The sequence below is a fragment of the Trachurus japonicus genome, unplaced genomic scaffold, assembly GCF_045865225.1.
Source record: "Trachurus japonicus isolate A0001 unplaced genomic scaffold, Traja_1.0 AP031100.1".
Classification (NCBI taxonomy): domain Eukaryota; kingdom Metazoa; phylum Chordata; class Actinopteri; order Carangiformes; family Carangidae; genus Trachurus; species Trachurus japonicus.
The window spans coordinates 259,607-286,022 of NW_028221233.1; the positions used below are offsets into that span (position 1 = coordinate 259,607).

General features: G+C 41.8%; 1 protein-coding gene across 1 annotated transcript; it reads right to left on the bottom strand.

Moving 5' to 3' along the window:
- Positions 1–325: 325 nt before the first annotated feature.
- On the bottom strand, positions 326–15,870 carry LOC146959760 (CKLF-like MARVEL transmembrane domain-containing protein 6). The gene is made up of 5 exons (XM_085772938.1): positions 15,705–15,870; positions 11,073–11,199; positions 3,169–3,345; positions 2,102–2,200; positions 326–661 (listed from the first exon to the last, which is right to left on the bottom strand). The coding sequence occupies exons 2-5, from the start codon at positions 11,187–11,189 to the stop codon at positions 494–496; spliced, it is 561 nt and encodes a 186-aa protein (XP_085629064.1). The 5' UTR covers positions 11,190–11,199; positions 15,705–15,870; the 3' UTR covers positions 326–493.
- Between the last annotated feature and the right edge of the window lie 10,546 nt (positions 15,871–26,416).

Sequence of the window (26,416 nt, forward strand, 5' to 3'; positions counted from 1 at the left end):
GATGCACGTTGCCTTCAGGGACAGTTTTTCATCAACAGTCTCTGTATTTCCCTCTACAACAACTCTGTGTGGTAACGTTGTGTTATTATCTCATAGCGTGGTGAATGTGCAGCTCACAACTTGTCCACCAGAGCGTTGTGGAGTTGTTGGATTGTGTATTTGATGAGTTTGATGAGGGAAACCACCAAGAAATCCCATAATGAGCCTCCGTAGCGTAGCTCTGAGCAGCTCACGGCTCTGCTCCGCCGTTCTAAAAACAGCTTGCACCGACAATTAAAGGTAACAAACCTACTGCTGCTATGACTATAGGGGTTATGGCAATGGGCCAATTTGACAAAGTGTTGAACTATCTCTTTAAATGTCTCTCACTGAGCGGCTGATTGATTGATTGATGTGTTACACAGGATTTTAAAAATGGACGCCATGTTGTCCCGTTAAAAAGAGAATAGTGCTAAGACCTTTGACCTCTGAGTGCAGCAGCGTAGAAACAGGTTTATGCCACATCGGGCTGGTGGAGTTTCTCCGCCTCCGGTTGACCCGGCGCCGCGGCAACGCCGTTACTCGACTCCATCTTCCCGCCTTTCTTCAGAGGAAAACCACGGTTCTTAAAGAGCAGGAGGAAGTCAGCGAGGAAGGAGCCGCACGCCAGGAAACCAAACGCCTAGAGGAGAGAGGGAGAGAGGGATGATACCGGTGAGAAGAAAGAAAAGAGAGACAGGGAACGAAAAAGGAGGAGGAGGAGGAAGAAAAGAGAAGAGAAGGTATGGGAGGAAAGAAGGAGGAGAGAAAGTTGGAAGAGAGGAAGACTGAAGGGAAGGAGTAAAGAAGAGAAGGAGTGAAGGAGATGAGAGAGTGAAGGAGATGAGAGAGTGAAGGAGATGAGAGGGTGAAGAGTGAAGATAGGAAGGAGAGAAGGAGATGAGAGAGTGAAGAAGAGAAGGAGATGAGAGAGTGAAGGAGTCAAGGAGGTGAGAGAGTGAAGGGGTGAAGGAGATGAGAGAGTGAAGGAGTGAAGGGGATGAGAGAGTGAAGGAGATGAGAGAGTGAAGGAGTGAAGGGGATGAGAGAGTGAAGGAGATGAGAGAGTGAAGGAGTGAAGGGGATGAGAGAGTGAAGGAGTGAGAGAGTGAAGGAGATGAGAGAGTGAAGGAGTGAAGGGGATGAGAGAGTGAAGGAGTGAGAGAGTGAAGGAGATGAGAGAGTGAAGGAGTGAAGGAGTGAAGGGGATGAGAGAGTGAAGGAGTGAAGGGGATGAGAGAGTGAAGGAGTGAGAGAGTGAAGGAGTGAAGGAGATGAGAGAGTGAAGGAGTGAGAGAGTGAAGGAGATGAGAGAGTGAAGGAGTGAGAGAGTGAAGGAGTGAAGGGGATGAGAGAGTGAAGGAGTGAGAGAGTGAAGGAGTGAAGGAGATGAGAGAGTGAAGGAGTGAGAGAGTGAAGGAGATGAGAGAGTGAAGGAGTGAAGGGGGTGAGAGAGTGAAGGAGTGAGAGAGTGAAGGAGATGAGAGAGTGAAGGAGTGAAGGGGATGAGAGAGTGAAGGAGTGAAGGAGATGAGAGAGTGAAGGAGTGAGAGAGTGAAGGAGTGAAGGAGATGAGAGAGTGAAGGAGTGAAGGAGATGAGAGAGTGAAGGAGTGAGAGGGTGAAGGAGTGAAGGGGATGAGAGAGTGAAGGAGTGAGAGAGTGAAGGAGTGAGAGAGTGAAGGAGTGAGAGAGTGAAGGAGATGAGAGAGTGAAGGAGTGAGAGAGTGAAGGAGTGAAGGAGATGAGAGGGTGAAGGAGTGAAGGAGATGAGAGAGTGAAGGAGTGAGAGAGTGAAGGAGTGAAGGAGATGAGAGAGTGAAGGAGTGAGAGAGTGAAGGAGTGAAGGAGATGAGAGAGTGAAGGAGTGAAGGAGATGAGAGAGTGAAGGAGTGAAGGAGATGAGAGAGTGAAGGAGTGAAGGAGATGAGAGAGTGAAGGAGTGAGAGGGTGAAGGAGTGAAGGAGTGAGAGAGTGAAGGAGTGAAGGAGATGAGAGGGTGAAGGAGTGAAGGAGATGAGAGGGTGAAGGAGTTGAGAGGGTGAAGGAGTGAGAGAGTGAATGAGTGAAGGGGTGAGTCTCACCACTGCTCCTCTCTCCACCGTGGAGCCGCTGTTCTGAGCAGCGAAGACGATGGAGGAGATGAAGAAGAGGACGGCGATGACCAGGGTGTAGAAGAAGTCCTGAGGAGAGAAGAAGAGGAAATTTGAATTTTGGGTGAACTATCCCTTTAATGAACGTCGATCCCCTCTTTGACTCCAATGCTCGAGACCATGACGTAATTTTGATCGATTCCGATAAAAAATCGAAATGGTGACACCCCTAGCCAACACACACATTATTATTATAGAAACTGAGAACGTTTTAATTGAATTAAAAACGTAGCAGAAAACCTTGTGACCGTCTACAGTCGTTTTTATATTCTATGTGTGATGTAAACAGGAGAACGTACATAAAGTTTTCTTTAATTACAAAAAATAGTTGTGTTTCTCACTGGTGAGTTTACTGACCTGAGCATAAAGAGTTCTATAGGTTTCATATTGCACTTAAAGCAGAAGTAAGTGATATATTTGTGTTAATATAAGTCTTAAATAGTTGTATCTTCCGACAGCAATCACTTCTATAGAGTGTTTGGTCTGAAACACGGGTCTGTCAGTCACTCTGCTCTGCTCTGAGCCCAGGAGAAAACTTTTCTCGTATCCTACAGTTTTTATCCAATCAGGAGAGAGAACGGCATGCAGGGCTGTGTGTGCAGCCAAGGGACGCCGTGAATGTGGTGACGTAGGGACGAGGACTGTTATGGTGCGTTCAAGGCAACTCGTAACTCGTGTTTTTCCGACCTGTGAAGTGGTACCAGTTCGATCTGGTACGAGTTCACGGGTCAGAAGTTACGAGTGGCCGTTATAGTGACTTTCACCGGTAAAACAGGTCGGAGAAACACGAGTGGGTTGCCTGGAACGCTACAAAGTCGTAAGTCGTGACTTGAAGCTGTAATTTACGATTTCAAAAGCCTGCCTGGAACGCAGCATTAGCCAAAACCACCGGATCGCTTACTTCTGCTTTAACTGTTCATGTTAATAATGAACATTAAAAATCTAAATATTTGAAATGTTGTAAAGGTGTGTGTGAGGTGGGCGGAGCCTCTTCTCACCACACTGTGCCAGCAGCTGATGCCGACCCGGCTGTGCAGGCCGGTGGAGAGGAGGATGAGGAGCAGCGCCGTGAAGAGGAAGGCCGTGCAGCTGACGAACTCAAAGAAGTAGAGGGCCGAGCAGCTGATGCAGCTGCTGACCACCTCCTCCATGATGAAGGCCACGAAGGAGAGGAGCTGCAGGAGGAGAGAGGAGAGGAGGAGGAGGAGGAGAGGAGATGTCAGGTTTATGAGGGAACATGTGATCTTCAAACAGATTGATTTTAACCGTTTAAAACTCGCCTAGTGAGTCATTTCTTCACCAGTCTGAGTGAACGCAGCCTGTGAATGCAAGTGAATAAATGAGAACAACAGTTCTCTGGTTGAACTGCTGGGAGGATAAAAGTAACGACAACATGACTTTCTGTTGGTGTTGAGACTTATTAGTCATCACACTGAGCACTGGCCCCTACAGCTATGAATTAACTAAGTTGTGAAGTCAATGGGACGGGCCGGGAAAAAAAAGCAAAAAAGAGCAATCATTGGAGTTTTTCAAACGTCTACTGCTCAGGCATACTTTCACCTAGAGACTCCATTTAAACTTTAAACAGTAGACACAAGTCTTGTGTATTGGTGTATTACTCCACGTTTTGATAGGTCATATAGTTTTTGATCAATCCCTGATCAATGACCATGACCATTTTTGGAGAAATTATGAGATTATAATGGGTAGGGCCCGACCGATATGGATTTTTTGGGGCCGATGCCGATGCCGATTATTAGGGGGAAAAAAATCCGATAACCGATTAATCGGCCGATTATTATTTTTTTTAATAAAGTTTTACAATTTTATTAATTTAAGTAATATATCTACATATATTATATAATATATAAATTAGGGCTGCCAAATTTTCCTTGGTCAATTGGTTGCAGGAAAAAACAACAACATTTGAGTACTGTCTTGTCAAAATTAAGTCAAAATCAATGACTAAACTGTGAAAGGCTATAGGGCTTTTATTTTGAAGGGCCAGATACAGGAAGTCATGACACGTGACACTTTTTTGTTGTTGTTGTTGTTTTTACACGGCACGGCGGTCTCTCTCTCTCCCTCTCGCTCTCTTTTTTTTTTTTTTTTGAAAAGCGACTTTTTCCAGTGTTGTTCCAGACGTTTCTGGTTTGTTGAACTCGAAGTGGAAGCACGTATCACCGCTGTTTTCAATGTTTAGCGGGTGCTGCCGCGAGCCCCGGTCCCACAGCGCTCAGTGTGTCACGGAGCAGAGACATGATTGTCCCGCTGCAGTCAGAGACCCGCACCGCCGCCCCCCACACAGCCTGAGCTCAGTCCCTCACCCTCCTCATCCACTGTGTTTATTGATAAACGGGCGTAGCTACTGCCGGTAATAACTGTAAAACCCGACCGGCTTGTTGAATCTCGGACCCAACACGGCCGGAGTCACGAGCATTAATTAATTAATTCACAACCCGACCGCGGTGTAAAAAAAAAAAAAAAGTAAAAAGAAAGCCAGCAGCAACACTGGTTTTGAGACAGTTAACAGTTAATCAAGTTGTTAATAAGCTGTGTGATGTGTCTGAGTGACAAGGCTATGGCGGAGCGTGTCCTGCTGCAGATCAGTCACTCTGCAGGTGTGTTGGTGTTGGTGTGAGTCGATGGCTGTGAGGTGGTTAGTGGATGCAGTTGGATGCGCCCTCTACAGGATAAATAACCTAATGTCGGGGGATCTTTTCAAATGGGGGAACATTTTCAAAGTAAAACCAAGTCTTATTCCCTGCATTTTATTTCTGAAAATATCGGCGACAATCGGCGAGTTTTGGCCGATTACCGATTATTCTCAAACGGGCTATAATCGGCCGATTTAATCGGCTCGCCGATAAATCGGTCGGGCCCTAATAATGGGTGTGTATTGCACGGAATGTTCGTGTCAGAGTGCGTGACATCATCGGTTAGAGTGGGAGAGAGCCCAGAAAAAATCCAGATTTTTTCTCTTTCCACACTCCTCCTGGCCACAATTTAGACTCTACACACATGATTTTTTCCTACTTTGTAGACAAACTTGTTCTGTGTCTCACCATGTGCTCAAAATATCAGAGAGACTTACAGAATTTGAATTATCAGCCTCTGAGTGCGGCCACGTCTGTCTCTGCTCCTCATTGACTCCAATACAAAGATTTTCTGAGAGAAGCAGAACGGACCGATGTTTTAAACTCGCAAGTGTCTCCAAAATATTTACTGTAGAAACACCAAAATCACACCAAATCGTTCAGGAAGTCCTTACAGCGCTGATGGTCTGTGTTTTGTTCTGATAGGAGTTACCGTTTTGTCACAGTAAGCCTTTTGCGAGACCAGTGCAGAGGCAGAAAATCGCTCTTTTTCTCCACGTTTCTGTCTGTCTCAGCCTGGGGGGCCCCTATCGTCATTGGCAACCACCTCAAGTTGCCGTGGTAACGTCTGACTCTCAGGCCAGAGCTCGTTAACTTCATAAACAATCCACCTGGCGCTCGTTAAAGTGTTTATAAACACACACACAGACACAGGTAACCTAGGTGACCTTGTTTCTGCTGCTCTTTACACTCTAAAAGTTGTTGAAGCTCAGTGTAGCTTCAATACAAGAACGTTTGATGTGAAACAGTTTCTTTTTTAATAAAGTAGACAAATGGATTTAGAATCACAGAGTTCTGGTTTTGTTTTTTTTAATCGTGTTATGAAATAAGTATCGAGATTCGTTTAAATGTTCTGGTGTCGACTACTGAGACTCTGGAGTCATGACGAGAGAGGCCGGTCCTCACTGTTATAGAGAGACCAACGTGTGTGTGTGTGTGTGGTGGCGTTTTTGGAAAGAGCTGCTGCCCACGCACACACACACACACACACAGACACACCCAAGATGAACAGCAGCTCTGAGGGTCAGTGAAGGCATCACGGTGGTGAAAAGAACCAGTCTGGGCCGGTTCCTGAGACCAGAACCACAGAGCTAAACACAGGGCTGATGTCAACACACACACACACACTCTACACTTATATGTGTCAGGGTTTGATTCCAAGAAGAGGAGGAGGAGGAGGAAGAAGAAGAGGAGGATGAAGAGGAGGAGGAGCTGGTCCTGTCTCACTTTCACAACAAAGGCTCTCTGAGGTGAAGACCCTGGAAGGCTTTTATTGTGAAAGTCCACTACAGATCCTCTTTTTCTGAATGACTCTGTGGTGGTTGGGGGTAGAGGGGGGTAGAGGGGGGTAGAGGGTGTGTGTGTGTGTGTGTGTGTGTGGGGGTGTCGGGGCCCCGGGGCCGGATGCAGCCGGTGGCTCCTCGTTGCGACAGCAGCTCTGAGATCTGCTAACGACAGCGGACACACACTCACTCTCACACTCTCACTTCCTGCTGCTGCTTCCTGATGGACAGAGGTCACTCACACACACACACACACACACACACACACATACACACACACACACACACACAGAGGTCCTGCTGCAAACTCGCACTGCAAACATCACATGTGGATCAATCCGCAGCAGAAACTAGTCCCTGACCCCGGTGGAAACCAGCCTACTAGGGCTGGGACCATATGCTATTTATAAAAATATAAATCAATTTTTTCTCCCACCCCTACAGGCTAAAGGTCGGATCCGTCTATTACCTGAATTACTTCATGTGTTACATTCATCTGCTACATCGATGGATCGATTCATATTCCTGTGATCCAACTACACTGGTCTGTGCTCGGCAGGTCGGCCTTCTGGGCGATGTATCGATCTAAAATAATTTAAAATGGTAAAAAAAAAAAATGATATCGCTACTAGGAAATTGCACGTTGGATTTAAGCATTTAAAGGGGAACTATGCAAGTCCGCTCGCTTTTCTGCTATTCTGGTTACGCTCCTCTCCTCCATGTGCGTTTGTTTACAACGAAACCGGCGAAACATCAATAAATGGAGCGGTGGATAACGTTACATAACATATACGATGTTACGGTGCGTGTCTTTGTGTAGCTGTCATTAACAAAAGATTACGAGTTACGGAGTGCGTTTGTGTTGCAGTGCCGCAGAGACAAGAGCTGGGACACCGGGGCGGCAGCTGAGTAACTACACTGATGTTGAAGGTTGGTTTTCAGCCGTGTGGTGAAGACAGAGAGCCTCTGTTGTCACGGTAACAAGTCACAAGTCATGTAGTTAACCATCACAATTACTCCGGAGCTTTTTAATTAAGGTAAAAATGTAGCAGAGCCACGGGAAAAATCCTGCTTAGTTCCTTTTTAAGCACTTTTGTTGGACCAACCCTCATTGTGAGATTTTTTTATTTTTTATTTAACCTTTATTTAACCAGGAATAGTCCCATTGAGATTCAGAATCTCTTTTGCAAGGATGCCATGAGATGAGTAGCTGACGGTGACGTTGTGCGACCGTCTGATCCTCCATCGCTCACATAGTGAGGACGGGACAAAGCCTCTTGGACACATTTGTGTAGGCTACATTGTTTGTTTTTCTCTCTTGATTTCTAATCATCTTGTTTCAGTTTTTGCCAGTGGGAAAACATGAAATCTGGTGGGCCGGTGCATATTCTCATTTGTCCAAGTCATAGTATTTCAAAGGAGGTTAAATCGAAAGCAACTGGACAAATAACTAAGTCCAGTTGCTTTCGATTTAATCTCCTTTGAAAAAAAAAGAAGAGAAATCTGGTGTTTCTTTCTCTTTCACACTCCCTCTTGTCCTCGATCCGCATAGAAATTAATGTTACTGTACGAAAACAAGAACTAGTGAGGAAAAAAAAACAGATTAACGGACACCATGAAAATGAAACAGTGTAATAACTCCTGTGACAGTGACCACAGCTGGACACGGTCGTCCAGGTCTGTCCTACGTGTTAATCACAGGCTACAGAGGTTCAGAGAAACATGTGGGAACGGGAATTAATATTATTGATGGTGTACTACTTGCATTGCCAGGACAGATCTCATCTGTCTATTGGCACTTGTATCTGATTCACTTCCACATATGATGGAGCCTGAGTCTGATCTGAGCCTCTTGAACCTTGTAGTGTAAAGACAGAGTTAGAGAGCAACATGAGAGACAAGGTTCACACTGCTCTACCTTATTTCTATTTCATCCGTCCACACCTGTGTAGGTGAACATGAAGACGAACCGCACACACCAGCTGATTGGCCGTCGTCTGAGTGAAATATCTGAGTAAGTCAGATCATTAATGACACGACCCACAGTGACACCTGACGCTCTCTCTGTTCTCTTCCAGTTGTACAGATGCTGACAGCTGTATTATATTATGTGAACATTTTGCACTAATGGTAGCCTAGTGAACACATACATAGATATAAATAAGTAGAAAAGTTGTTCCTGTGTGTCTCTTGCTATAGTTTTATTATTAATAACAATAGTTTTTTTGCTGTTCTGAATATCAGAATATATTGAATACTAGGGGTGTGACGATACACTCATCTCACGAGAACGAGACAAGACGAGATTTTAAGAAAAATACAATGACAAAATATATGACTGGACCAACAGACTTCTATTTAACCGAGCTGCACATGCATTGTTTTATTATAACTCTTTACATGCATGATGTAAGCATGAGCTTTTAATAAACTTCTATTACAAATTGAAATTAAAACTAAAATATATAAAAGTTAAAATAAAATTAGATACTTTATTTTTTTCTTTTTGCAAACAATATTATGTGCAGTGTTTCCTCTAGGATTTTTTAAAGTAGTGGCAGCGACCCCCTGCCCCCCCAGTGCCATTTCACTACTGGGATACTCGGACACTGGTTGATAAGTTTTGTTTTTTCTGAGGAGGAACTATGAAGAACTCTGCCATGATTGAAAAGAAAAGCACCTAAACCGAGTCGAGTAGAGTTACTGTAATGGTAACTGGTAGTGGAAAGACTGCTTTACATTAAAAGAAAAATTTAAAATCCCGCGAGACAGATTTTTAACGCAATGAGAAATATCGTCAAGTTCAATCTCGCGAGATCTCACACCCCTATTGAACACACTTGAAGCGTTTGAACTACTGCTCTCTTCTCATCGTCTTTAAGAACTGTCCAGTCTCCAGGTATTTATCTACTTCACAGTCACACTGGTTGAATTTTTGGCTAAAAACATACTGAATCGATTTCAAGGGTTAGGGTTAAGTTAAGTTAGGGTTAAGTCACTGAATCGGATCAGATCATTCTGAATGAATCTAATCGGTGATCACGAATCCTGATTCAAATTTAATTGTTGTTAAAAATAATTGTTAGACGTCTACAGAATATCTACATGATGTTTTATGCTCCAGATGTAAATGAAGATGCAACACCAGAGCAGTTCAAACATATGAACGGAAGCTGAACTCACAGGACAGATGACTGATGACTCATCATGTGTTTCTCTACATGTCGGAGGACCGTACGTCTTTCCACATACGGGCTTCTTCTCCTTTCAATATAGCAAGAGACATTGGAAACGCTGTACAAGCAAACCCTTAAAGTTTTGGACCAGAAACCGAACAGCTCACATCATTGCACCATCTTACACAAACATCAGCTTCTGAGCTGGGAGGATATCATAAAATATAGGAACATCTGTCTGGTCTTTAAACTCCTGCCTGGTTTAGCTCCTCCACCACTGACCTCATTCATAAACCAACGCAGTAACACTGGTCAGATCACTAGAAGCGCCACTCGTGGTGACTTAACAGTCCCATTCAGGAAAAGTACATTTGGCCAGCTATCATTTTCTGTTAAAGCATTACAAAACTGGAACTCACTTCCCACCCATATTAAAGAAATACATACATACTGTACTTTTACATCCAAACTAAAAACATGGCTCGCTCATAACTACACCTGTACCCACTAAGATATTGTGTTATTTGCACCATGATCATGCTGCCTGTCTGTGTTTTAGCTGTCTATGTGATGTCTGCATGCACCCCTGTCTGTCTGCATCCCAGAATGTGTAGTACAGTATGTGCTGATGTAGCCTATTGTGTGTGATTACTGGTATATTGCATGTGCTGCTCTTGTATGTTTCTATGTGCTGTCTTTGCATGATTGTACTGATGCCTACCTGCTCTATCCCTAGTGATTCTTTTTAATCATTGTGTTGTAATATATTGTTGTTTTTTAGGGTGCCCATTGTCATCTGGCCGGGGACTACAGCAGGATATTAGCCATGCTGGCTAAAGCCCTTTTTACTGTCATTTGATGCATTGGGACTGTCCACGTACAATAAAACAATAAAAGTAAAGTAAAGTAAAGTAAAACGGGGGGTTTGTGCAAGACTGTCTAAACACTGGAACCATTAAAAGGGATAGTTCAACATTTTCGGCAAATTGGCCCATTGCCATAATCCCTATAGTCATAGCAGTAGGTTCGTTACCTTTAATTGTCGGTGCAAGCTGTTTTTAGAACGGCGGAGCAGAGCCGTGAGCTGCTCAGAGCTACGCTACGGAGGCTCATTATGGGATTTCTTGGTTTCCCTCAACATCAAACTCATCAAATACACAATCCAACAACTCCACAACGCTCTGGTGGACAAGTTGTGAGCTGCACATTCACCACGCTATGAGATAATAACACAACGTTACCACACAGAGTTGTTTTAGAGGGAAATACAGAGACTGATGATGAAAAACTGTCCCTGAAGGCAACGTGCATCAGTGGTTTTGCATGAATTTACCTCGACAATGAGGTAAAAAGTTAATTTTACACCCTGTTAAAATATTCTAGAGGGCTTTGCCATTTCATCATTATGAGTCATTTCTAATTCCAAGTGAAGCTATTATTTCTTGTTCCTACAGAAAAAGCAGCAAAAGACCTTTCATTCATACAAACAGAACCTCCTCATCCACCTCATCACGTCACAGATGTGGTCGTCATGGTGACAGAGACCGAACCACAGCTACTCACTCACCACTTCCAGGATCTTGATGATGAAGCGGATCTTGTCCAGATGTTCGGACGGAACCTGGAACCAGGACGACTTCGGGTTCGGAGTCGTCGTCTCAGCGTAAACACCTTGAGAAGCCATGATGACGGAGCTGAGACACACACACACACACACACACACACACACACACACACACACACACACACACACACAATAAACTCAGTGACACAGAGTCCTTAAAAAAAAGAAAGAAAGAAAGAAAGAAACTGATCTGAGTTTAAGACTCTGATGTGTTCAGGGACAATCCGGCATCTCAGCTCTCAGTTAAGGAAATTAGGAAATGTGAAGATGTTCTTTGCAAGTCGATTAACAGTCTACGTCCCTAAATGTTCTGCCTGATTTTAAAGGAACAGTTCACCAAAAAATGAAATTCAGTCATTGTTGACTCCCCCTCATGCTGATGAATACTCTGGAGTAGTTTTTTATTCCTCAAAGTGCATCTGGAGACCCGGGAGGCCGGTTCCTAGTCCAACCAAAACTTTATATGAGAGTACCGTAATAGGACGAATCTCCTTGTTGTTTACAACTACTTCCTGGTAGAAAACCAGCATGAGAACAATAGTGACGGACGAGAGTTTCACTATATATAGCCTATCTCATTTTTCATGTCACTATATCACCGTTTAGACTAATCTGATGTTTGTAAAGTTTATAAAACCAATGATTGGACAAACATTACTATTTACGTGTGCACATTTTTGTAATTAGTCATGGTTATCATAGATTAGCCGGGCTAACGGTTAGCTACCTGTTTAACTTTAATAACTCAGTGACTCAATAAACGCTCCATGAAAAAATATTTTCTCCAGCGGATATCTGAGTTCCAACATGACTGAGCTAACTGGAGTAGTTTCATGTCGTGTCCCACAACGGGAGGGTTTTAACAGCTGACGTCCTGCTGTTAGCTTAGCTACCGCCGTTAGCTTAGCTACCGCCGTTAGCTTAGCTACCGCCATTAGCTTAGCTACCGTTAGCTGTCCCTGTCAGCTGAGCCACTGATGCTTTCTAGACACCGTGATTCCCCCAAACTGAATAAATACAACACATAGCAACACAAAACACACACACAGAAATAGTGATGTTTCTTCAATCATTTCAGATTTGTCTAAACGGTGATAGGGCCTGAAAAATATGATATATAGCTAAACTCTCGTTCGTTACTATTGATCTCATTCAAATTACAGCTGGTTTTCTACCCGGAAGTAGAATGTAAACAACAAGGAGATTCGGTCTATAGCGCCCGACACAAAAACGTCCATAAAACTACACAACAACCATTTAATATTCCTCCACACTGCTCATCCACTGCAATCCAAGTGTCCTGATGGGGATAGAGTCCAGAGTTTACTGGAAACTACCTCATTTAGGCGTGAATGCGATTCAATCCAGGACTGTTACGGCTGTAAAAATGTCCTAAATGAGGTAGTTTCCAGTAAACTCTGGACTATCTCCCTTCCCTTGGACTATGAACCGGCCTCCCGGGTCTCCAGATGCACTTTGAGGAATAAAACACTACTCCGGAGTATTCATCAGCATGAGGGGGAGGCAACAATGACTGGATTTCATTTTTTGGTGAACTATTCCTTAAAGTCTGGGAGGGAACTGTGCTCCTGGTAAAAAAAAAAAAAGGTTAGTCTGGAGCCCGGCTGCAATAGAGGTGCCAATGAAAAAAAGGAAATGCAAAAAAAAAAAACTCTGCATAGGAAAAGCAGAAATAAACTGGAAAATCACTAAAACTGGAGAAAAACAAAAAACACAGTAGTAGAAACAGAATAAACTCTAATCAGCTGTTCATTCAGTTGTGCTCTTTGTTTAATGTAGCAATTGAAAATACTGTACAAACTAATAATAATATTATAGATGAAAGTTAAGGACAGTATAAAAGTGCAAAACTATAACATTAAGGGATTCATGAATCAAAAACAAAACAAAACCAAATAGTAGCAGATGATAAGGTGAGAAATATTTTATCAGGCATTTAGATTTAACAAAAAACGGAGCAAAGAACTGATAAAATGAAATAATATGAGAATAATAGCAGAAGACAGGCTTGATTTATTGGCCTATTTGCTTTTTCTCTTTTTTTTCAAGATCAATTATTATTCATACGTTTCCAGAAGATGTTGTTTAATAGTTTGAATTTACAAGACATTAAACTTGTTATTAGCGAATGTAAATAACACACACACACTTCACCTGAACGCACCTCCTCTAAACTGACGTCATAGATCCTTTACACACACACTAGTTAAATATTTACCTACTATAAATGATTAGGCTACGTGGTGCGTTTATGGACACCTCTTTATTACAGCTCTGGAAAAAATAAAGAGACTACTACTCCAAAATGTTGTTAATAATCCAGCTTCTCTACACTGGAAGAAAGATTATAAATAAATAAATTAAAAAAACACTGTGCTGCGATTAAAAATTGGGATTATTCCACCAATGTTGATTTCTAAACTCTTCCTAGGTTTAAAAAGTAGTGTTGTGTTGCTTTAAAATGAATATGAACTTCTTTGCATTATACGGTAAAGGTCTGAAAACACCAGAATTTTCTTTTTTTTTTGTTATTTTGACCTGTTGCCATTTTCTGCAAATAAATAAATACTCTAAATCAGTGGTTCTCAAACTTTTTTATATCAAGGACCCCTAAATTGACACAAATTAGACCACGGACCCCCATGGGACCAGATTTTGAAACACCAGAAATACACAAATATTAGTTCTGAGACTGAAGAATGTCACTTTTTTGAATTAGGGCCAATGGTGTGAATTTTTTTGGAAATATTATAGAGACATTTCTGGAAAAAAAGTGATACAATTTCTCCAAAAATGTTTTAGCATTTCTAGGAAGAAGTGGTAAAAATTTTCAAAAAAGAAAGTAAAAGTAAAGTAAAAAGGAAAAAATAAAAAAAGGAAACATTTTCTCGAAAAAAAGTGGTAAAACTTCTTGTAAGAAAAGGAAAAAAAATTAAAAAAGGAAAAAAAATTCTAGAAAAAAAGTCAAAAAAATTCTCAAAAATAAATAAATATATTTTTTAAATTCTAGAAAAGGTGGTAAAAAAAATATATAATAAAAATAAAAACCTTCTATAAAAAACTGGTAAAATCTCAAGAAAAGGTTATGCTAATGCTGCGTTCCAGGCAGGCTTTTGAAACCGTAAATTACAGCTTCAAGTCACGACTTACGACTTTGTAGCGTTCCAGGAAACCCACTCGTGTTTCTCCGACCTGTTTTTATATTAACACAAAAATATCGCTTACTTCTGCTTTAATAAGTAAATAAATTGCATGGAACTATTAAAAATTAAACTTTACTAATCTATTAGTGTAAATATATTTTTTTCCAGATGAAAAAGGGCCAGGAAGTTACTGTATGTTTTCAGACCGTTTTAGTGGAGCAAAATGGCAAACCTGTTTCCTTTGAAAAAGTCTGCAGAAAAAGGTTTCACTATGGCTTCTTGAAAGTCATGTGATAAATTAAAGCATTGTTATTGGTTCTCTAAGGTCTCCTCTCTTTTTTTAAAAAAGTATTACAGCATTAAATGGGATGAATTGTGGAGATGTGACAGGGCAACATGGTACCATAGAGGGTTTTAAAGGCTTTTTTTTTTTTTTAATCTTGGTTTGAATTCTATAAAAGTGGGTCGCAACTTAATGACCAGGGGAAAATGTGAGTCCCAGAGTGAGACTAGTTGAGAACCGCTGCTCTAAATGACAATATTTTTATTTCAGATCTGGGAGAAATCTTGTCAGTAGGTTATAGAATGAAACAAAAGTGTTAATTTTACTCAAACACATAGCTATGGATAGTAAAACCAGAGGAACTCATCATTTTGAAGTGGTCTCTTAATGTTTTCCAGAGCTTTGTCCTCTTATCTCTACAGTTGTAGTGTCTGTGTCTTGGATTTTGTATTCAGTGTTTTAACGGTAGGCTATTTCCTGTAGGCTATTTTATCTTATATGATCACAATTAGTGCATATTTATATTGTTATTTATAATGATGCGTCTATATGTCACTATATGTTTTATCTTTATGTGATTCTATGAGCTGCAACCCAAATTGCACCTTGGGGACATGAAATAAACTGAACTGAACTGAACTGACCTGTGTGGTGCGTTCAGGGACACGCTCCCAGGGAGTGAAAGTGAAAGTTAACGCAGGTATAAAGTTCAGGTGAACAGGTGTGTGACTCATTTACGACCTAATAACGAACTGAACCGAACAGAACCGAACGGAAACGAACGGAAACGAACCTCATTAACACATTTTAATGTTATAGTTTAATGTTTCAACCTACAACAACAACAATAACAACAACAACACCGAGGGGAAAACCCAGACGGTTAAAAGTGGAGCTGTGTGTGTGTGTGTGTAAAATGGTTGTACCTGCGTTGTTTAACTCAGTTTGAACGTAAAACAACTTTCTCTCGTTACTTTCTCTTGTTTTTCTAACGCAGTCCGGTGTGTGACGTCACCGCCGTGGCCTCAGTCACCGACAGCGGAGCCGCCGCCGCCGCCGCCGCCGCGCGACAGGAAGTCACAGTTTCCCCCCGTGATAAAAAAGAGAAGACAGAAATGTCGGACTCACCTTGTCTCTTCTCTCTCTCCGCTTCACTCAGGTAAAAAGTTTCCCGCTGAAAGAAAAAAGAAAGAAAGAAAGAAAGTTCGTAGTCGCTTCGTTTCCCCCCCGCGCGCGCAGCTCCGCGAGCTCCAGACACAAACTTCAGACAAAACTTCAGACAAACTTCCGCATCCAGAGTTTTTTACAATGTGTCAAGTCAAAACAGGAAGTGATGCTATGCTATACCACCATTTCCGCCAAGGATTTTCAAATTAAAATGCGTACGTGTCCCTAGTTGCCTCTGGTCGGTTTTCATTTTTATTCAATGTTAGAAACTGAAAGATGTTTATGGGCAGAAATATGTGCCACTGCCACTAGAAACTGATCTGATTGAATCATTAAATCTGAATTTGAATTGGTAAACTTGAATAGATGCATTAAAAAACTCAAGTTGAATCACATCATTTGAATTTGTACTATTAGATAGATAGACTTTATTATTAGACTCAAGGTCCATTAAAAAAACAAACACACATACAAATATTGTATGTGTGTTTGTAGACTTCTATTGTTTAATTTGAATATATTATATATAATACATTCTATTGTTTAATTTGAAAATCAAATATCAAAATAACATTGCATTGAAAAACTGAATCTGAACACCTGAGTAGTAGCCTAGGCTATAATTTGAAATTGAATTTATTAGTTTGGACCTGAATACCAATAAACTTGAGACTGAATTAAATGTAAGATTATGAAATTGAATTCAGTTTGTTTGAAACTATGTTTGATTCAGAAAATATATTTCTAATAGAGCCACCGGATGTCAGCAACAACTCAACGAATGCACACTAAATCCAAACATTTATGTCCACGAATTAAGTAATGTGTGATAAAGTGAAATGACACAGGGAATAAGTATTGAACACATGAAGAAAAGGAGGAGGAGCAAAAAGGTAAAGAAGAAAGCAGCTGGAGTCTGTCAGTGTTTAGAAAGTCTTCCTGGGAGTAATCAAGAGCTTCTCCAGACCTTCAGAAACTGGAGCTGCAGAACATCAGACGGGTCTGAATGAACCGTTTTATCCCTTAGTGCCGTTAATCTGGAACTTGTATTTATTTCTGTGCCACAGTATTTAATCACCTTGAGTCTTCATCCTACACAGACGACAAAGTTTGACTCATTTAACTCAATGAAGAAATGGTGAAAACTATTTTATTGATGATTATAGCCTATTACGTAAACAAATAACATTATGCTGTATGAACAATAATATTAATTTATAAAAAATACTTCATAGGTGAAAACTAATTTTATGAATGCTTCTTCTAAAGCCAATTAAACAAATAATACTTACTGTAATGAACAATGATAATAATTTAAAAGATTATTTCATTGTTGCCTTTCTACGGAGCCCCCAAAGGGACATGGAAGGACATTTTTTCGCAATACTTTTTGCGAGATCTCGCAAAAGTATTGCGAGATCTCGCAAAAAAAGTGCCCTGTCCGCTGTCTCAGTGCTGAAATATGAATGAATGACAGCGTGTCACTGCCCGTGAGAGAGAGAGTGTGTAGAGAGTTTTGCCACCAGCTTTCTTGTGTCATTTTGTGGAGCAGTAAGGCTAAATCACAGAGTTCCTACAAGTGTGCGCAGCTGAATCCGCTTCACGTTCCTCCCTGTACACGCCCTGTTTTAACCCTAGATGGTCAATGCAAACCACCACATGAATGCGGTCTGCATGTAAATGAACCTGACGTGCTGTTGTGTTGTTCTGTCTGTGCTGTGAATCAGCTGCAGGTGTTAAAGTGACAACGTGACGTGTTGCTGCAGCTGTTAACGGCGTCAGCGGCACGGAGCGCACGCGGTGTTGTTTTGGTGCACTGCCCTCTCAAATGCTGGACCTGGTTCGGCACATAGTTACAACAATGACAACAGTTCTAGTGAGTCTGTATATGAACCAGTCACCATCATGGGCCAGGCAGTTGTCGGTCCCTGAAGACCCTCTTCCTCCTTATTCTCCTCCAGCGGTGCCGCGGTGCAGCATTACGCACGGGGCTCACCGCTGTATATAGGCCTATTTACAGTAATTAGACTGATCGATAAAACTTGTTGAGTCAGTTAGTGATCCTGGTCCTCCATCCTGAAATATATTCTTCAGAATTAACATGACGCTTTTATTTATGCCGATTTTCTCTCGGTTTTTGTGATGAACAGCATTAAGTAGGACTGATAACAAGAAAACAGAGTGTAACGATTGTGATAGTGGCTTTTTCCCAGTCTTTGATATTTAAAGCAGATATCAGTGGAATGTTTTTGTTAATATAAGTCCTAAATAGTCCTATTTTCCGTCAGCAATCACTTACATGAAGTATTTCAGCCTAAACACGAGTCTCTCCGTCACTCTGCTCTGCTGTAACCCGAGGAGAAAATTTTCCTTGTGGGATACAAGTGTTATCCAATGAGGGGAGAGAACGGCATGAAGGGCTGTGTGTGCAGCCAAGGGATGCGCGTGAATGTGGTGACGTAGCACGAGGACCAATTGATGCCTGACAAGGGCGGGGGCTGCTAACTCATGGTGCGTTCAAGGAAACTCGTACTTTGTGTTTTTCCTTCCTGTGAAGTCATACCAGTTCGATCTGGTACGAGTTCACGGGTCGGAAGTTACGAGTGGCCGTTATAGGGAACTTTCACAGACAACAGGACGGTAAAAACACGAGCTACGGGTTACCTGGAACGCTACCAAGTCGTAGTTGTGACTTGAAGCTGTAACTTACGGTTTCAAAAGCCTGCCTTGAACACAGCATTAGCCGAAACGGCCGTGAAGCTGATATCTGCTTTAATTGACTCTCGATAGGACCGGATGCTTTATCCCATGCAGCCGCGCCGTCCTCTCCTCCTCCTGCGCTCTGGGAGTGGACAATATGACGGAGAGATGGTGGTGACATCAGTCCGATGCAAAATAACGCTGTTGAATTAAATCACCGTGGGCGATCAGCATGGAGAGAGCTCCCCAAACAACCCAGACCCTATGATACGCTGTCCTTTAACTACATCCTACTAGAAAAACTGACAAGTCAAGCTGTAGTTTGTGTTAGAGGACTAATTCATCTGACATAACCTGACCATCTCTCTCTCTCTCTCTCTCTTTCACGGGCAGTGACACGCTGTCATTCATTCATATTTCAGCACTGAGACAGCGGACAGGGCACTTTTTTTGCGATATCTCGCAATACTTTTTGCGAGATCTCGCAAAAAGTATTGCGAGATCTCGCAAAAAGTATTGCGAGATCTCGCAAAAGTATTGCGAGATCTCGCAATAAAAAAAAATCCTTCCATGTCCCTTTGGGGGCTCCGTACCTTTCTGCCTCTCAAGGACATTAAATAAAATATTTTCAGGATTTTTATGTTATGTTAAAAAACAAAGTGGGTGATTTTTCTCCTGTTTCACTCCTCAAATACAGAAAATCTTTGTGTTTCAAAACAAAACAATGTGAGAGAACAAAATAGTAGTTCTGCCTTTCTGACCATAGTAGTGATGTAATTGTTCACTTGGACCACTAGAGGGAAGTGTCACTCCACAGCAACCAAAACTCCTTCACGTCCACGCCCCGTTTGGCTTCACACAACCCCCAAAAACATGATGCAAATGTGTTTCTAAAGTGTCTTATTGCACTTCATACATTATTTAATATACAGATAACTATAGGAACAATGTGCTTTGATTCAGAAATTAACTGAATGTCTGTCTAAAGGTCACATCTTACCCCAAAACTACAGATGAACATCGTGTTTATGGCAAAGATTTTAATGCTGCACAATATTATTTTAGTTTTTTTTCTTCTGACTGATGTTTTCTATTGCTGCATTTCATTTCATATTTTCTTTTCCAGTTGATTAGCCCAAAATTCTTTAAAAATCATGTGTTTTTATACAATCGGGGTTGTTTTTATGCCATCTAGTCTGTGACAAAACCCTATTTCATAAGTCATACTGCCTATTTTAGGTCATAGTGCTATTCAAATACTGTTAATAAAGAAAAAACACACAAAAAACAATGTTTTGTTGTGTAATTTAATTTTATTTATTTATTTTACATACCAGACAGTGGTGATCGAGATTTAATTATTCATCAGACCGATTATTATGGTTCAATTTTTCTTGTTTTTTCCATTTGATCTCACATTTATTAATGTTCTAACAGTCACTCTGTCATTTCTTTATTAAAACACTTTGAGCTTACACAATGGAGCGAATGACTGGAGACTTTTGAACAAAGGTGGAACTGTATTACTCTCTATTTGGAGGACTAATGGAGGAATATGTGTTATTATAAGACTGTCATACATCTCTAAGATTGATATTGTACTGCTGTTATTTATTCCCTTTGGTGCAAATATCTATTCTCTGTGCGATTTCTCTTTATGGTATTTTTACTGCATTTTATTTACCTGTATTTCAATTCATATATGGTCCTAAGTCAGTGAATGTTTTGTTTTTGTGGAAAAATGAAAAATAAAAAGTAAAAAAAAAACAAACACTTTGAGCTGCACTTCCTGGTTGTTTCAAAATAAAGGTCTTATTATTACTATTATTATTATTATTTTCATCATTGTATTTGTTTCATTGTGAGCTCTGTCTGTGCTGCTGCTGCTCGGCCTGCAGGAGGCGCTGCAGCCTGCTCCTCCTCCTCCTGCTCCTCCCCTGGTGTGTGTGTGTATGAGTATGTGAGTGTGTGAATATGTATGTGAATGTGTGTGTGAGTGTGTGTGTGTGTGTGAGGCTTCCCCGGCTATAAAGGCGTGTGAGGCGGCTGGAGGCTGTAGAGGCTCCAGCAGCCAGAGGAGGAGCAGCAGGAGGAGCAGCAGGAGGAGCAGGAGGAGCAGGAGGAGGAGAAGGAGGTGCAGCAGCAGCAGGAGGATGAAGCTGAGCATCCGTCAGCGAGCAGCTGGTCTCAGATCAGTCGGTCTGAGCTGAAACTGGAAACTTTCTCATGCTTTTGTCACAGCGGAGCTTCTTCTTTTCCCTTTTCTTCTCATTCTGCTGCTGCTTCCTGTGAGAAGGTAAAACACTAACTCTCTTTATTTTCATTATCAATTCATCTATCAACTATTTAAACCATTAATTGATTAGTTGTTTGGTCAATTTTTTGATTTAAGAAGGTTGGAATCAGAGAATTCAGGCTTTTTTCATTATTATTATTATCAGAATAGTTGACGATTCATTTAATAATTGATTATTGTTGGATAAATCGATGAATAGTTGCAGCTCTCCATCCTCTCTGTGTGTCTGAGTGGTTTAGTTGTGGTTTAGTTGTCGTAGCAGCAGCAGCAGCTTCTGCAATTTAGGATTATTTTCATTATCGATTTATCTGTCGACTATTTAAATCATTGATCGATTAGTTGTTTGGTCAATAAAATGTTAAAAAATGTCATAAAGGAACAAAAAAACCCCAGAAATATTCACATTTAAGAAGCTGGAATCAGAGAATTTTGACTTTTTGTGTTATTATTATTATCAGAACAGCTGACGATTCATTTAATAATTGATTATTGTTGGATAAATCGATGAATAGTTGCAGCTCTCCATCCTCTCTATCTCTGTGTGTCTGAGTGGTTTAGTTGTGGTTTAGCAGCAGCTTCTCTCAGTCCAGAGCTGCAATTTAGGATTATTTTCATTATCAATTAATCTGTCAACTATTTAAACCATTAATTGATTAGTTGTTTGGTCAATAAAATGTTACAAAATGTCATAAAGGAACAAAAAAACCCAGAAATATTCACATTTAAGAAGCTGGAATCACAGAATCTGGACTTTTTTTTCTCAGAATAGTTGACGATTCATCTAATAATTGATTATTGTTGGATAAATCGATGAATTGTTGCAGCTCTCCATCCTCTGTGTGTGTCTGAGTGGTTTAGTTGTGGTTTAGTTGTCGTAGCAGCAGCAGCAGCAGCTTCTCTCAGTCCAGAGCTGCAATTTAGGATTATTTTCATTATCAATTAATCTAGACTGTCGACTATTTTAACCATTAATTGATTAGTTGTTTGGTCAATAAAATGTTAAAAATGTCATAAAGGAACAAAAAACCCAGAAATATTCACATTTAAGAAGCTGGAATCACAGAATTTGGACTTTTTTTTCTCAGAATAGTTGACGATTCATTCAATTGATTATTGTTGGATAAATCCATGAATTGTTGCAGCTCTCCATCCTCTCTGTGTGTGTCTGAGTGGTTTAGTTGTGGTTTAGTTGTGGTTTAGTTGTCGTAGCAGCAGCAGCAGCAGCAGCTTCTCTCAGTCCAGATGTGTTGAGCTGCACAGCTGGATGGATTCTCCCTGGTTCAGAGTGAAGAGGAGTCAGAGGAGTGTGACGACTGTTTGATGTGAAAACGGTTTTATTCTCAGATCTGTGTGTGTGTTAGAGTGTTAGAGTGTGTGTGTTAGAGTGTGTGTGTGTGTGTGTGTGTGAGAGCTGATAGTGAAGATTTCATTCACTGAATATCCTGACGCTGAATGTCGAGCTCTCTCTCTCTCTGTGTGTGTGTGTGTGTGTGTGTGTGTGTGTGTGTGTGTGTGTATTGAGCTGTGATCAATGTTTTATCAGAGATGAATAACTCATGTTTCTCTCTCTGTTAAAAAGCTGCTGCTTCCTCTTCCTCTTCTTCGTCTTGGTCTGGTTAATTCAGGTGAATCCTCTGTAACGACCTCGTTAACATGAAGGCTGATGTAACATGATGTCATCAACACATCTGAGATTATTACAAATGTTTTATTGTGTTGTTTTTTACGACAGAGGAGAAAGCTCCACTGATCTGTGAAGATGAACCATCTTTAATCAGATAATTAGTGACTTCCTGAATCAGGCCTTAAGCCCCGCCCACCTCCACCTCCACCTGCTGTTAACTCTGGCGTCAGATGTAACATTATTAAATAACGATTATGACAAAAACTTGATATTGAAAGCTTTTTATTCAACACTTAAATCACTCATTATCTCCTACTCCCCCTCATGTGGACTAAGGGCTGGGAGAAGTTTCAGAGTCCTCCGTGGCTTCTCTGAGTTACAGGGGGTCTCGGCGTAGCAGTGCATGTCCATATGACGGTTGCAAATGGATACCAACTGTCTTCGTAACAAAAAGACACACCAAAAAACATCCAGATACCTCCATGCTGCTCGTATGTAATGTCCATCTTGTATTGAAGCCCCGACATGAGAAATTGTCCCGAAAAAAATTAAATAAGTCTATATTTCGAGCTTGTTTGTAGCGGAAGCTCCTCTTCCAGGTTTGTCCAATTCTGACAAACCGGGAAGAGGAGCTTTGAGAAGCTTCCGCTACGTTTTATTTTTTTATTTTTTTCATTTTTTTTTTAGAAATGTTACTACTTTTCTAGATTTTTTGGGAGACATTTTACCAGTTACTTCTTTTATGGGCGGGGGGGGGGGGATTTCACCACTTTTTTGAATTTTTTTTTTTTGCCACATTTATCTTTTTATCTTTAGCCTATCTTTTTTCTTAAAAAATGTAAATGTGTTTTTTCTAGAATTTTTCTTTTTTGTTTATGTAAGTTTTTTTTGGGAGAATATTTAGCCAACCCCTTTTTTCTAGAAATGTTTGAACTTTTTTGGAGAAATTGTACCACTTTTTTTCCAGAGATTTCTGTAGCCTATATAATCTTTCCAAAAATTCAACCTTCATTTGAACGCACCTTGACTAAGTAAATATTTGTGTATTTCTGGTGTTTGCTTCTAAATTTGGTCCAATGGGGGTCCGTGGTCTAATATGTGTCAATTTAGGGTCCTTGATGTACAAAAGAGTGAGAACCACTGCATTAATCAATTTAATCAATACAAAATATGTTTAAAAAAATACAAATAACGTAAAATAGTGGCCTCACCTGCACCTGCAGATCAGACTTTAACTGGTATTGATCGATCAGCTCCCGTGAACGTAGCAGAGAAACATGTGGACTGAAACCGGATCCTCCTCTGGTCACCATGACGATCAGCTGATCTGTGGTCAGATGTTAAAATAACTCTTCACTTCCTGTAACTCGACTCTGACTGGACGCATCAACGACTTCCTGCTAATCAGATCAGAGCTGCTGAGGGAGGAGGAGAGATGGAGAGATGAAGGAGGAGGAGAGGATGGAGAGATGGAGAGATTGTTTATTGGTTATTATACAGATCCCCATTAGCTGCAGCAAAGCCACAGCTATTCTTCTTCCTGGGGTCCAACAGTATCAAATATACAGTTGAAAACACAAAACATAAACATTATAAAAATTAAAAACAAAAAAAACAAGTGAGCGATATGCTTCACCTAACAAAACAAAAACAGAATAAGTGTTTACATTTCTTAACTGTGCTTCATTCATTCTTCGTTATATTAATTATTCACATACTAATCCTGTTACCCACATTTCTACATATCATATATGTATACATCAATACACATCACACATCATACTTGTATATACCTTGATTCTACAGAATATACATTATAATAACACATATCATATATCCATCGAAATATACTCGATGATGGAGGAGGAGAGGATGGAGTGATGAGGAGGAGAGGATGGAGTGATGAGGAGGAGGAGAGGATGGAGTGATGGAGGAGGAGAGGATGGAGGAGGAGAGGATGGAGTGATGGAGGAGGAGAGGATGGAGTGATGAGGAGGAGAGGATGGAGTGAAGGAGGAGGAGAGGATGGAATGATGAGGAGGAGGAGAGGATGGAATGATGGAGGAGGAGAGGATGGAGGAGGAGAGGATGGAGTGATGAGGAGGAGAGGATGGAGTGAAGGAGGAGGAGAGGATGGAGGAGGAGAGGATGGAGTGATGAGGAGGAGAGGATGGAGAGAAAGAGGAGAAGAGATGATGGAGGAGGAGAGGATGGAGTGATGAGGAGGAGAGGATGGAGTGATGGAGGAGGAGAGGATGGAGTAATGGAGGAGAGAATGGAAGAGGAGAGGATGGAGAGAAAGAGGAGAAGAGATGATGGAGGAGGAGAGGATGGAGTGATGGAGGAGGAGAGGATGGAGGAGGAGAGGATGGAGTGATGAGGAGGAGAGGATGGAATGATGAGGAGGAGAGGATGGAGGAGGAGGAGAGGATGGAGTGATGAGGAGGAGAGGATGGAGTGATGGAGGAGGAGAGGATGGAGTAATGGAGGAGAGAATGGAAGAGGAGAGGATGGAGAGAAAGAGGAGAAGAGATGATGGAGGAGGAGACGATGGAGGAGGAGAGGATGGAGTGATGGAGGAGGAGAGGATGGAGTGATGAGGAGGAGAGGATGGAGTGAAGGAGGAGGAGAGGATGGAATGATGAGGAGGAGGAGAGGATGGAATGATGGAGGAGGAGAGGATGGAGGAGGAGAGGATGGAGTGATGAGGAGGAGAGGATGGAGTGAAGGAGGAGGAGAGGATGGAGGAGGAGAGGATGGAGTGATGAGGAGGAGAGGATGGAATGATGAGGAGGAGAGGATGGAGGAGGAGGAGAGGATGGAGTGATGAGGAGGAGAGGATGGAGTGATGGAGGAGAGGATGGAGTAATGGAGGAGAGAATGGAAGAGGAGAGGATGGAGAGAAAGAGGAGAAGAGATGATGGAGGAGGAGACGATGGAGGAGGAGAGGATGGAGTGATGGAGGAGGAGAGGATGGAGTGATGAGGAGAGGAGGATGGAGTGATGAGGAGGAGGAGAGGATGGAGTGATGAGGAGAAAATGGAAGAGGAGAGGATGGAGTGAAGGAGGAGGAGAGGATGGAGGAGGAGAGGATGGAGTGATGGAGGAGGAGGAGAGGATGGAGTGATGGAGGAGGAGAGGATGGAGTAATGGAGGAGAGGATGGAAGAGGAGAGGATGGAGAGAAAGAGGAGAAGAGATGATGGAGGAGGAGAGGATGGAGTAATGGAGGAGAGAATGGAAGAGGAGAGGATGGAGTGATGAGGAGGAGAGGATGGAGTGAAGGAGGAGGAGAGAATGGAAGAGGAGAGGATGGAGAGAAAGAGGAGAAGAGATGATGGAGGAGGAGAGGATGGAGTAATGGAGGAGAGGAGAGGATGGAGTGATGGAGGAGGAGGAGAGGATGGAGTGATGGAGGAGGAGAGGATGGAGGAGGAGAGGATGGAGAGAAAGAGGAGAAGAGATGAATGGACGAGGAGAGATGGAGTAATGGAGGCGGATAGGTTGGAGGAGGAGAGGATGTAGAGGCGAGGCAGGCGTGCTGTCTAGGCATTCTAGGCAGTCTGCTTCTCTTCAGTCTCCATTTCTTCGCTGCAGGACTCGTCGCTGCAGTCTCTCCCCATCGGCTCCCTCAGCATTCCTCTTCTCTTAAATCTACCATGCGGCCTCGCCCAGTCCCGGCGCTTCAGGAGGCTGCGTGCCTTGTCTTCTTCTCTTGAAGTCGTCTTCATCTTCATTCTAGCATTCGATGCGTCTGTCTCGGCAGGTCTAGCATGTCTTGGCGTAGTCTCGCATTCTTCTGCTCTGTCAGTCTATCATCGTCTTCTCTTCATCTTTCTTCTCTTCATTCGATAATCGATCGCGTCGTCGGCGAGCTGCGGTCATTCGTCTCGCGTTCTATGAGATCTATCGCTCCCCCATATCCGCGTCCTCTGTCATTCGATCCTTGCGTCGGCCTTCATGCGTTCTGCTCGTTCATTCTGATCAGTCTTCGTCTGCTTGCATTCGACCCAGAGCTTGATCTTCATTCTGACCATTCTTCTCGTCATGTCCT